General features: G+C 40.8%; 1 protein-coding gene across 1 annotated transcript in view; it reads right to left on the bottom strand.

The window, feature by feature from the left end:
• The window catches only part of LOC145391411 (UPF0047 protein YjbQ), a 429,434-nt gene that overhangs the window by 134,615 nt on the left and 280,638 nt on the right, over nt 1–14,181 (bottom strand). Inside the window, exon 4 of the mRNA XM_080266018.1 lies at nt 8,829–8,912. Within this exon, the coding sequence (XP_080122144.1) occupies nt 8,829–8,912 (84 nt within the window). The remainder of the gene's footprint in view (nt 1–8,828; nt 8,913–14,181) is intronic.

Genomic DNA, 14,181 nt, shown 5'->3' with positions numbered 1-14,181 from the left:
GCCCTTCTCACCCTATTCCTCTTTTCCTTATACCTTTCATATGACATCTCATCCTTCCTCTGCAGCCACACTTCATATGCACGTCTCTTCTCAGCCACAGCCATACTTACTTCCTTACACCACCATTCACTTCCTTTTCTTACACCACCACCCACACGTCTCACACCACACACCTCTTCTGCATGCCCCACCACAGCACTCTTAAATAACTGCCATTCCTCCTCCACACTGCCATTTTCCCGATCTTTCACTGCGTTCCACTCATCTTTCAATTTCTCCTGATATTCTATCTTTTTTTCTCTCTTATCCAACTCACTCACTTTCAAAACCTCCCTGCCACACCTAACCCTCCTAGCTCTCACCCATCTCTTACCTACTCCTATCTTTCCCTCCACCAGGTAGTGGTCAGACATACCTCCACCCTCCCCTCTCAGAACTCTCACATCCAACAATCTTCCTATTACATTCCTAGACACAACCACATAGTCCATCAAAGCTCTATCAACAACCCTTCCACCCTCCTGTCTCACCCATGTATACTTATAAATCTCTTCCTTCTCAAACAGCGTATTTCCCATATATATATATATATATATACAGTATATATATATATATATATATATATATATATATATATATATATATATCCATTCATTCATTGCCAGACGCCATGTATCCCAGATGGGGTGGCCAAGGGCTTAGCATTAACCCCTTAAACGCGGCTGTGTACAGTTGATCCCCCCCCGAGTGGCGGGGTTGTATCGCGGTCTGAGTACCTGTAGGAAAATATTCGCCAAAAATCAGAGATTAACCCTAGAACATTATACTTGGTATGGCAGATAGTACTTACATTCAGCTTTCTCCAGAGACAGGTGTTGAGCCTTCGTGGACTACCCAAGGACTTGTGGAGACTTGCAAAGTTGGGTAACCAAATCTTCACTTTCACACCTCCAGCAACCCGGTTTCCCTCTACCACAGTCACATTCTGTCACAGTAAACTTTATACTACAACGTAAAGGTAGTTAGGAATCCGTATTTGTACAATAAGCACTGAAAATAAGGCTAAAATCAACGGAGCGTACGGCCGACATGCACTGTGGCGGCGGTCTTCCCGGCACTCAACAAACATTTCCATTTTCACAGCTAAAAACATGTATACTACATTATTTTCAATCATATTACTTCCCAAAAGATCACAATGGCGCGCTTTTTATTCTGCCTTACGTCCGCCACTTTATTCTCATTCCTGTCGGCCACTTGCACTGACTGGGAAGAGCTAGAACTCGCCATAATCTCACTTTGAAAGCCTGCAGTAAACTGACGCTAAACAGGGGCAAACCGTGAGAAAAAAAGCTAGTGTTACAACTGGGGAAACAAGCGTTTCCTAGTAGCATAAACTGCTTGTGAGAGGAGATCGCAGATTTACAGTTCTGAGCGCTCAGAGCGCTGCCATGTATCACAGCCAGGCTGGCCGGGCAGTGGTGGTGGGGGGACGGGGGGAAAACGCGATATTTGGCAACAACTGAGGTCAGTAGTACAAAGGTAAAGTATGCTAGTTGTAGCTAGAGGGTGGTGGTACTGATAGACAATACCAGCTGGAGCCTGCTTGCCCGCGGTTATTCAAAATTTACTCAAATCGCAAACGCGACGATCCGCCGTTCTGTCCTTTGGGCCGACCGTCGCAAATGCGACGATCCGCGTTTAAGGGGTTAATTGTTTTACAGGGAGGGACACTAATCCTCCACCAAACCCACTTGACACGTAGGGATGCCAACAGCATCTGGTGTTCCCGGGCGGTCACCCATCCAAGTACTAACCAGACCCAACGTTGCTTAATATATATATACAGTACAATCCCAGCTATCCGGTATCCAGACAAACGGAATACTCAGAACAACGGGAAAATTCAAGGGCTGGTAAAAATGTCAGTAAGTTATAACTGTGCGCCAATTTGAATAGACCGCCAAACCGCCGTTTGATTGTGTCACGCGAGGCTGGGTGAAGTCAGACAAAGCGAGGTGAAAGCATTTCCGGCTAATGTAAATCCCTAGCAAATCCTCTTAATCACCCCTCCTCTCCCCCTCTTTCCCCTACTTGAATTCAGTCATCCTCCACACCCTCCAAAAATCACCAGTCTGCGTTTTGCCACCAGACAGTAAACAAGCTCTCTTGCTATTGTGTTCCTCTGATAGACGGTAATTTGTACACTCCAAAATGCCTAAAGTGCAAACTAAACGTAAGCGTATCGTGCTTACCTTGAAACAGAAGCTGGACATATGCTACAGACTTGAAAAAGGCGAATATTGTAAAACACTAATGGCTGAATATAAATGTTAATAGGAATGAAAGTTTACTTTGTTGGAAGAAAAATAAATAAATAATATGCCTGCATTTCATACGTACATCATTTATTTTATTTTCTGCAAAATAGCTGAGTGGCGGGTGAGGGGTGGAGTGATGGAGGTCAGGTGGGGAAGAAGAAGAACAGTCGGAAACGTAAACAAACTCACGTGGGGGCACAGGTGTCGTGATAATTCTACAGTGCAGTCTTAACACATCATCAGTTCACTAATAAATGTTCAAGCTTTGATTTCTTTATTTTATTTTTCAATTTTTATGAGTACAGTACATATAATGAATACAGTAATTCGGTAAACAATGGACTGGTGCAATTTGTAGTACTGCAAATTGCTAGACATTGCACACGTGCGTTATGACCATGGTGTGTGTTTACAAGGGAGTTTTTCAGGCGGAATCTCTTAGTGTAACCCCTAATGTGACTGGTGAGTACCTGAACTGTATTTACTGCTGTGATAGCCTTTGTATAGATCTGACTTGAAAATCAGAAATACGGGAAAAATCTGTAACCGGGAAGGTAAATTCCCCAAGCCACCTGGTTAACTGGGATAGTACTGTATATATATATATATATATATATACAATTATATACAAGTGATCCCTCTAATATCCGAACGCCCAATATCCGAACATCCCACTAACCGGACATAATCATCCTGGGTTCTAATATTCCCAAAATGGGCCAAAAACCGCAAAAAATTAGAAAAAAATCTGACTTTTTTCCCACCCGCAATTTGAAATTGCCGCCTGGCACCGAACAGCTGTTACACCATGGTCCCTTCACCCCTTCCTTCCTCCCCCCTCCCCCCTCCCCTGTCAGGGTTGTCATTTGGTATTTTTCATTACCAAGTGTAGGCCAATTTGGTAATGAAAAATTCGTTTGGTAATGAATAAGAATAATGCATTACCAAATGGATTTTTCACATACATGAGGATACACAGGATGGAGATGGTGGATTGTTTGCTCTCTCTGATTAATCTGCTACCCTACATAGCATGAAAATAATCAACATGGTGTTAATTATAAGGAGAGTGATTACATGTATTTCCACTTGTATATATAATTAGCGAAGAATAAATGCTAGCTTTATGAATTTGGTAATGAAAAGTTAAATTTGGTAATGAAAGTTGAGGAGACTGGTAATGTGGCCATTGCGATCTGGCAACTCTGTTACCCCGCCATCATCAACAGTCACAGCCTAACTCCGATCGAGAGCAGATGCTCATAGCAGTGCAAGCCACAGGTGCTTGTTTTTTGTGAATAAACAGTGAATAAACTGCAATACCTCGCCACTAGAACACACGGGAATTTACAGTGTTGTGCAGAGTTAAGAAATTAGAATTTAGAATGCAGAGGATTAACTGTGGACTGCAAACTGGCGGTTCAAACCAGTCCTGGAGCCAGGGACTTGTAAGTACCCAGAATGTTTAAAATTGTATAAACTCACCTCTAAAACCTCATTTTATGGTTCTTTTGCATTTATTTCAGTCTTTTATGTCCCTTATTGGTGTGATTTGGGTCTTAAATAGGTGCTATGCATGTCCAGAGGGAGCTGTATAGGTGTTTCTCTGAGTTAGGGTCCATAAGTACAAGTCCATAAGCTGGGGCCCAATATCCGGACAGGACCACTATCTGGACCTGCCTATGGCCCTATTACGTCGGATATTGGAGGGATTACTTATATATATATATATATATATATATATATATATATATATATATATATATATATAGATATATAGATAGATGAATATATATACAGATATATATATATATAGATAGATGGATAGATAGATAGATAGATATATATATACAGATATATATATATATATATATATATATATATATATATAGATAATATATATATATATATATATATATATATATATATATATAGATAAATATATATATATATATATATATATATATATATATATATATACATATATATATATATATATATATATATATATATATATATATATATATACATACATATATATATATATATATATATATATATATATATACATATATATATATATATATATATATAGATAGATAGATAGATAGATAGATACAGATAGATTTATATATATATATATATATATATATATACACACTAAATCCTCGTTTTTCACGGCGTGGATGTTCCGCCAAAACCACACAAAATGCGAAATGTTGAATTATGAAGTTAAGACTCAATGGGAAAAATAGAGAAGTGCTCTGGTGGGACATGTACCTACCCTATCAGAAAGTACTATAACACCAAACAGGCCCTACCCAAAATTAAATGAAGCATGTTTACTAACGATAAAACAGCACAACACAATAAACATGTACCTGAAAAGACATTAAAGCTGTTATAAAGAGCTGCAGCACCCAAAATCCTTACCAGAAATAAAGTGAAGACTGGCTTGAGTGGCAAGTGAAGGTGTGTTGAAGGTAGATGGGCTAGTTAGTAGGTGACATGGGCCTCTCTGGGGAAGCCCCATCACCTATGCCGAAGCCCTCGAAGTTGAATTCAGGCTCCAGCACCTCGAATTCCTCTCTGTTCACTACTCCTCCTTCATCTACTCCTGCTTGCATGTCCAAGTCTTGCAGAACAGCAGCCACATTCTGTCTCTCATGAAAATATCGTGTGATCCGGGCTTGTCTCTGCTCCTTTATGTTTCTGTTGTAGACAGCCATCACTTGAGACTTCAGATCACTCAAGAGCGTTGGGATGTTGGTACCCTCAGGCATAGTCCTGGTGTATGTATCAAACGTGGTTGCCATGTCGGTTATGGTGGACAGGGTGGTCGCAAGATGGCCACCAACAAATGAGCATCGGTATGCATCATCAGCTGCCAGCTGGGAGCATCGAATTGTGGGGAAATTCACGAATTGTGAGTTAACTTGGAAACTTTTTCTTGTGTGAAAAACGAGGCGTCAAAGTAAAATGTGTCCAAATACGAGGACTTACTGTATATACATATATATATATATATATATATATAGGCATACTCTGGTTTAACGATGCTATTGGTTAAGGAAAAGTCCACTGCCAGGCAAGGTATCGTAAATCATAGTAGATTTAACATGTAAAGTATAAGGATGTATTACTGAGCCTTGGGTTTCCCCCCCAACCAAGTCTTAAATCCATCTAAATGGGTAAAAAAAAAAGTGTAAAGCCAATCTAAATGGCCTAACAGATGTAAAAGAAGCTAACGTTACCTAACATCTGTAAATACCTCACTAAAACCAACAAAAAAAATCTGAAAATCATTAAAAAAAATACAGTCAGAAACTATCAAACACCTCTTATCACTTACTTCTTATAAGTCCATGTCCAGTCCTGGTCATCATCCTTGCTCTCCTCCCCGACGCTAGGGGACGTGTGGTGCTCCCTAGCACTCACCCATCCTCCTCAAAGCCCTCACACACCATCTTCAGTGAAGGGTCCTAAAGGGGGGGAAGCCTGGTGAGGTGGGGTGTTGGTAGCAGGAGACTGATGCGCTGGCTCTGGGGACGACGATGAAGTGCGATGCAATGACTCAGGAGATGGCGATGGTGTGCTATGTGATGACAGATGAGGTTGTGAGGGAGATAGCTGCGATGACTCAGGAGGTGGCGAGGGAGACTGCTGTGATGACTGACGAGGTAGTGAGGGAGACGGATGCAGTGGCTCAACTGGTGGCAAGGGAGACAGAGGCTGTGGCTGAAGTGGTGTGGCCGATCGAGGCTGGGGCGAGGAAGGTAGCAATGGAGTGGCAGAGTGCCAAAGTGGAGACTCAAGTGACGTGGAAGATGGGGATCAGCTGAAGGTGAGGCCCAGCACTAGGGGCTGTGCATGTCCTCGGCAGGAGAGGGCCCTGAGTATTCTCTGCTGGTCGAGGGGTGGGAAGATGCTCTGCTGGTCAAGTGGTGGGGAGATGCTCTGCTGGTCAAGTGGTGGGGAGATGCTCTGCTGGTTGGGGACTGGGGAGAAGCTCTGTTGGTCAAGGGCTGGGGAGATGCTCCGCTGGTCGAGGGCTGGGGAGATGCTCCGCTGGTTGAGGGCTGGGGAGATGCTCCGCTGGTCGAGGGTTGGGGTGATCCTCTGTGAGTCGTTGGCGTGGTGGTGGCCTGTTTGATGAAGGTAATGATTGTAGTCTGCCTGGCCGCCCTCTTCTTTTCCTCCAGCACTGTCCCATACACCTTCATCCCCTCCTCCAGCTAGTCAGATGCGCCCCTGCTTCTTCCTGGGAAAGGGTCATGAATGCGCATAAGCGCAATGACCTCATCAACTTTGGTCACCATCTCCTTCGGAATTTTCCTACTGAGGGCTCGCACCTCAGGGACGACTTCCTTTTCCTGTGCCTCCTGGTGCACCTGCTGTATCCTCATACTGAGGAGCTCCTCAATGCTGAGCTCCTCCCTGTGGCTTCCCAAGATCTCCTCCACATCCTGCTTGTTGACCTCCCTGATGCCCGCCTCACGTGACCCGAACAATTTCCTGCTGCACCCGTTCTGCCACCAGAGCTCGCACAGCCTTGGGGAAACTGGTGAAGAAGTGAACGTCCTCCAGCCACAGCTTCCATCACATACTGTTCATGGTGGGCTGGCTTACTTCCCGCCATGCAGCTGTGATGTTTTCGATGGCATGGCGTATAATGTATCCTTTCCACAATGACTGCACCATTGTCTTGTTGTCACTGTCACATGCCCTCACCAACTGCTGCATAGTGCGGTGGAGGTAATACGCCTTAAACGTTGCGATCACCCCCTGGTCTATGGGTTGCAACAAGGCCTTGGTGTTGAAGGGCAGGAACACCAGTTCCAAGTTGCTTGCCCAGCCTTTCATCGCACTGTCAACCACCACAAGAAATCTGTTCACCAAGTTCTCTCTTGAGGCATACTTCTTGAGAACACGAGGAAGGTAGGTGTGGAAATATGACGATCAGATATCGGAAGCCTGCCAGGCCTTCTTGTTGGACTTCCGAATCACCCCCAAATTCTCCTTAACATACTCCATCAGAGCCCTTGGGTTTTGGAGTGGTAGACAAAAAGTGGCCTTAACTTAAGGTCACCCTTGGCACTGCCCCCCCAGCAGCAGTGTATGTCGGTCCTTCAAGGCCTTGAACCCTAGTGCAGACTTTTCCTCTGTTGCAAGAAATGTCTTTGAGGACATTCTCTTCCAAAAGAGCCCAGTCTCATCGAAATTCAAACCCTGCTTTGCACTATAATATAGGGCTGTAGCCATCCTCTGCAATGATGCACTTCTGCTCATCAGGGAACACTACTTATGCCTCAGTATCTGCACTCACCGCCTCACTATACATCCTGACGTGGTGCAGACTTGCCCACCTCTTGAAGCAGTCAAACCACCCATGGCTAGCCTTAAAGATTTCACTAGCATCAAGATTCCACCTCAACTTTATTTCGTACCACAGTGAGAGGGCCTTCTTGCATATGATCACCCAACTCAGGGATGCCTTCTTCCCGTTCTGGTCATCGACCCATGTGCAGAGCATTCGCTCCAGCTGCTCCATTGCAAACTCTCTATGGCAGGTGACACAGGAGGTGGATAAGGTTGCAATCTCCCCAGCGGCAGCCTTGTTGGCCTCCCCCTTCTTGATAATGGTGGAGACAGACCACTGGGCCAGGTTGAGAGCCAAGGCGATGGCACATGCACCCTCGCCTCTGTCATGGAGCTTAAGAATATTTAATTTTACATCCAGAGAGTTTTATGAACACACTTCGTGGGAACATCACCAGCACCAACACTAGCAGGCCGCTTACCACCCCGACTAGAGCCTCCACTAGCTCCACCATGTGCAGCGCCCTTACCAGACATGATCACACTTATTTAGGCCAAAATTCACACAAAATCCCACTCCATACACGATTAGTATCACTGCTCTACTCACGGAACTGCTCGGACACAGTTACAATGCACTATGATAGCGGCTTGCATAATGCTGTGATGCAACACGACGTGGGGTAGGCAAGCATTAGAGAGTTCCTCACTTGGAGACAGCCGGTGCAAGAAGAACGATATGGGTGCATGAGGGGTAAGCGATGGCTGTGGGGGCTGTGCGAGTGTCTCTGCGCATCACAGGAGGCAGGCGGGTTCAGCTGGGCACGGTAACATGTTTGATTCAAAATTTTGGCCCCTTGCTCCTGGACAAGACATCACAGGACCCATCGTTAAACCAGGGCGCGGCCATCATCAGGCGAGGTATGGTGGTATTTCTACCCCCATCGATATGCCGGGGTATCGCATATAGGGGTATCGTATCTTAGGGTGTACCTGTACTGTACTACTATATATACAAACCCTCTAAGACATATTTATCTTTCCAAAGCAGAGGTTATTTTGCATGCTATTGCTATTGCAGAATTCAGATACATAAACTCAACTAAAGAGCACTAAGGTGACTTTTTAAAGCAGTAGGTTAATTTTTAAAATACAGTACCTACACTGAAATCTCAATAGCAAACATACCTGCCAGGTGCCCAGGTTAAGCTTGCCCTCCGATATGGGCAGTGTTAGGGAGGAACCTATAAAACAGGCTTTCACATGGGCTGGCTGGAACGGGAATAGTAAAAGGAAAAAATATATATTAGTTAAAAGACAGTGGATGGTGATGATATATATGTATGAATAACAATATTTTTATTATCCAATACTTTCTGTACCCTTGCTAAAAATAAAAGACAGAAAATTTTTGCTAAATCTAGTTAAATAGTTAATATTAAATGATAACCTACAGGGAGAAAATAAAAAATTCCAAAGAAATATTCAGCCTGAATCAAGACACTAATACAATAAAAAGCAGTTGTGGTATATATGACATACTGCAGTACACACTGAAGAGCAACAGTTAAACAGGCATAACACTGCCAGTGGACTCGAAAGAACATGAAAATGCAAGTTTTATATGTGTCTATATATATATATATATATATATATATATACTTCATCATCATTCATCATCAAATCCTACATTGCCCCATGAGGAGCATAGGAGCCTGGGGCTGGGTAAGTTGGTCCTGACATTTAAGATGAGAGTGACCATCCTCACTCATCCCTGAGTGGCATCATGTAAGCAATAAACCCCAACCACCCCTTGGATATAAACCTTCACCGGCTCAATCCGACTGAAGCGCCGTAATTACTCACTAAACCACCAGGTGCCAAAATTTGGTTATATGGTTACCACCCAGCGTAATAAATGGTTTCCTGGTGTACAGAAAACAATTTGGCTAGTCACTCAGTGTAGAGTCACCCACAGGCAGAAGGAAGTGGAAAGAATGAAGGAGAGAAGGACAGAAAAGGGAGTGTAAAGCCACCTGCAGGCAGAAGGACGAGGAAAGAACGAAGGAAAGGAAAAACAGAAGAGGATGGAAGGAAAGAACGACGGAGGAAAGGAGAGGGCAGACACTCAAGAGCAGCACTACATCGAGTGAGTGAATGGTGAGCGCCTCCACCTACCACAAAATATATACATGTTATATATATATATATATATATATATATATATATATATATATATATATATATATATATATACACATATATATATAGATAGATAGATAGATAGATAGATACATAGATATAGATATATACTGTAGATATAGATATACTGTGTATATAGATAGACAGATATGGATATACTGTGTGTATATATAGATAGACAGATAGATAGATAGATATAGATATATAAATATAGTGTATATACATATAGAGACACTGAAATTTAGAGATAGACAGATGGATATAAATAAATAGATATATAAATACAGATATAGATATACTGTATATAGATAGATAGATATACTGTGTATACAGATATAGACAGACAGATAGATATACTGTGTGTGTGTATATATATATATATATATATATATATATATATATATATATATATATATATATATATATACAGGGTATATATATATATATATATATATATATATATATATATATATATATATATATATATATATATATATATATATATATATATATATATATATATATATATATATATATATATATATATATATATATATATATATATATATATATATATATATATATATATATATATATATATATATATATATATACTGTATATATATATATATATATATATATATATATATATATATATATACTGTATATATATATATATATATATATATATATATATATATATATATATATATATATACCCTGTATATATATATATATATATATATATATATATATATATATATATATATATATATACCCTGTATATATATAGAAAAAGTCCCATTATTCGGCATCTATGGGACCAGGATGATGCCGAGATATTGGATTTGCCGAATAATCAAAAACCTACCCACTCAGTACCTTAAATAATGTATATTGGTGAACACTGTCATCACCACTTATGGTATTACAACTCTGTTTGGAGAGAGTACTGTATACTGTACAATACTGCAATCAATACAGTACTATACCTGAATCTGAAATATATATATAAATTAGTGAACATATGCAAGTGTAATGACAGAGTAGGCATACAAGTCAGATAACACTTCCTGGATGGCCGACATGATACGGAATATTACCTATCAGCTCAGTACATCACTTGTATTGGTGAACTCATCACTACTTATATTATTACAGATATGTTTGGAGTGAGTGCTGTATACAGTACTATTTCCAAAGAAAATAAAATAGTCAGAAAATTGCATAAAATAAAGTGAAGGAATATGAATTGGTAAGGTCTTTCTGATGAAAGTTAAACATACATTTAGCACTCATTCTTTTGTTCGTTTTTCTTGTTTACATGTGAAAGGGAGAGTATTGATGGAAACAATAAATTATTCCATTTACCCCTTAATAACCTCCGGCACTGAACAACCCTTTACAGTACCGATGTCAGTGATGTCGAGTTAGTGAGCTATGAAAAAACTGTGAACAGTTATGGGAAGGGAACAAAGGTCACTGGTATGTTTACACGACTCTACGATACGATTATAAGCAGTCAGAGGGCCAGTTAATCTCAGATGTTTTCGGAAATTTGGTAAATGCACCGTAACTTTGTAACTTCTCCCGTGAATCATAGCATGGGTTTAGGAAGCTAAATAACACATTATTAGATGCGCCAGATGATTATCTTCACATCTTTAAGAAAATGGAAGAAATTTAATCCCTCTCTGAGTACGTAGACTAAGTTTCTTCCATTTTTCTGAAATCAATTTGTTTTTCTTAAAGATGTGAAGATAATCATCTGGCTCACCTAGCAATGTGTTATTTAGCTTCCTAAACCCATGCTATGATTCGCTAAGAGTCACAGAAAAACTGATAAAGTTACGGGGCATTTACCAAATGGGCAAAAACATCTGAGATTAACCGACCGCCTGACTGCTTGGAATTGTAGCGTAGAATCGTGTAAACATACCAGAGAACTTCGTTCCCTCCCCATAATTGTTCAGTTTTCTTTATAGCTCACACTAACCTGATATCACTGACATCGGTACTGTAAAGGGTTGTTCAGTGCTGGGGGTTATTAACCCGCCCCATCCCGACATTTTTGGACCTTTTTTTTTTTTTGGCTCAAACATCCGCTTTTGGTGAGAAACATCGAAAATTCAGAGAAATCGCTCACCTGAGGTTAAAAATACCGGATTTAGGTGCGAGTACTTCCTTACCTGACTGAGTTTTCTAACAGGCTGGCACCAAAGAAAACGAGTTCTATGGGAGGGTAACTATTTTATCCACTCATAAACAGTATTTATTTATTTACTTGGTATGAATTTATATGTAGTACAAGAGTATACTGGTTTTCAAACAGTAATATAGGCATTATAAGCATTGTTTCACTCACTAACTCATCACCATTCATGATCTTTTTTTTCCCACATTACCTGATCATCATTTCTGACTGTCTCTTGCTATGTAAACTTTGTCCTCGACATTGTCATCGATTGGGGAATCACTCTGGCCCTGAATGTCTTTATTGGCCAGGTCACTGGTAACAGGTGAATTGCCGAGACAATGGCATGCAGGGGGGGGGGGAGGTTATGCGGTGTAAGGCATTGTTCCTACTTGGCATCTTGTAGAGGAATAGAGGAAGGTGTCCCATGTATACGTGCCAAAAATCACTCGCGAAATCACTCGCGAAAATTGAAAATTGTGCAAATTAGGGACCTTGCAATGTTGCCGCGTTAATTCACGTCGCCGGGACGGCGCGGGTTAAGGGGTTAACCCCTTAACCGTGGAGCGTCACTTTCGTGACGCTTGGGAGCAAGGGATCATACTGCGGGGCGTCGCTTTTGTGATTCTGTGTTATTTTGAATTCACCCGGGCTTCCAAGTGAGGGCTTGTATCATCTATCAGTACTGCCAATGTCCAACACTAGTCAGCACTCCCATCCATTGTTGACAATTTAGCCATTTCTCCCCGTTCTTGACTTCCCTCCCTACCCCCCCTCCATTACCCTATCCTCTCGCCTGCCTGGCCGTGCTACGCTAAGTAAATCTTCCCTGGAATTTTTCACTGATTCATCCATTGAAATAAGCCCTATGCCCTATTCTTATACCAAATAATACATACAAGAAAGAAATAAGGTAAGTGAGAGTGCCATACACCTGGAATTGGCTAATTATCACCTGACAACACCTCACGTGCACTCGTTCGCTAATTTTCGCTGTTTATTTCCCCTTGAAATATACCGTATAATCTATTTTCGTAATAAATATACATATAAGGAGGGAAGGGAGAAGCCTAAGTGATATTTACATTCACCTGGAACTACCTAATTTATAATGTATTGTCTAGATTTCCTGCCAATCATTTCACTGCTATAAATAGCTGTGTCAAGAGGCTAAACGTTGGCAGTACTGATTTCCCTAGGTAGGCCACCACCCCGGCCCACCCTTATCAGTTCACTCTCATCTTCCAGTGTGGGGGTACGTTTGTTCGCTCTTGCTAACTTCAGGGACTTTTCACCCCCATGCAAAGGGCCCTGTGACCTTTACCCCCTACTAAACCTTGTGTGGAAAGAGGTAAAGGGCTGACAATTGATAAAAGAGTGACTACGATCTTTCTATTGAGTAAAACAGTGCAAGTGGAATTGTAAATAATGTGTAAACAGCAAGTGAAAGTAGTGAATGTAAATATACGTGAACAGTGGAAAATAGTTTTATAAGTTACTTCAAGTGACAGTGCATAACACAGTGTAAATAAAATAGAAATGTAAATAATGTAAATAAAATAGAGAACGTAAATAGAAATATAAATGAGTAGTATTACAGTATAAGAATACGAGTATATACCCTAGGAGTAATGAAAGTGAAAGTTTCACTCTAGCATGTCTGAATACTATGAGTTATGAGAGTGAAATTGAAAGTGACATTCACTCTCAATGCTAGTATACAGGACGAGAAAGTGAATGCTACGTATTTTACTGAAAAAAATTGAATCCCTACAGTGACAATAAACTAATACTACTGAAGGAAACTTATGGATAAAGACTGTAGATATATATAAGTGTTATATAGTAATAGAAATATAAAGTGTGAGGGGTTTTATGAATAATAAATGACAGAGTACCAAGAGCGAACTAGCGCAAGTGCGATGGTCAGACGCGCCCGTAATTTTCATTGCTTTCACAGTTTTTTTTTTTTTTTTGAGTATGGATCCCAAACTACTTGAAAATCATAGAGTAGTGTTTATAGTGTTAATATCTGGCAGTGGTAATAATATTACGGGTTGTCGGGAAGTGTAAAGTGGAGACTTCGTTACCCAACTTCAGAGGTCTCCACAAGTCCTACGGTAATTGACAAAGGCTCAGCAAACA

Source organism: Coenobita brevimanus, chromosome 18 (assembly GCF_032717465.1).
Source record: "Coenobita brevimanus isolate Jiangsu-jjx chromosome 18, ASM3271746v2, whole genome shotgun sequence".
Taxonomy (NCBI): Eukaryota; Metazoa; Arthropoda; class Malacostraca; order Decapoda; family Coenobitidae; genus Coenobita; species Coenobita brevimanus.
Note: the sequence above shows the minus strand (reverse complement) of the source record. Positions and strands in the feature narration are given on the sequence as shown.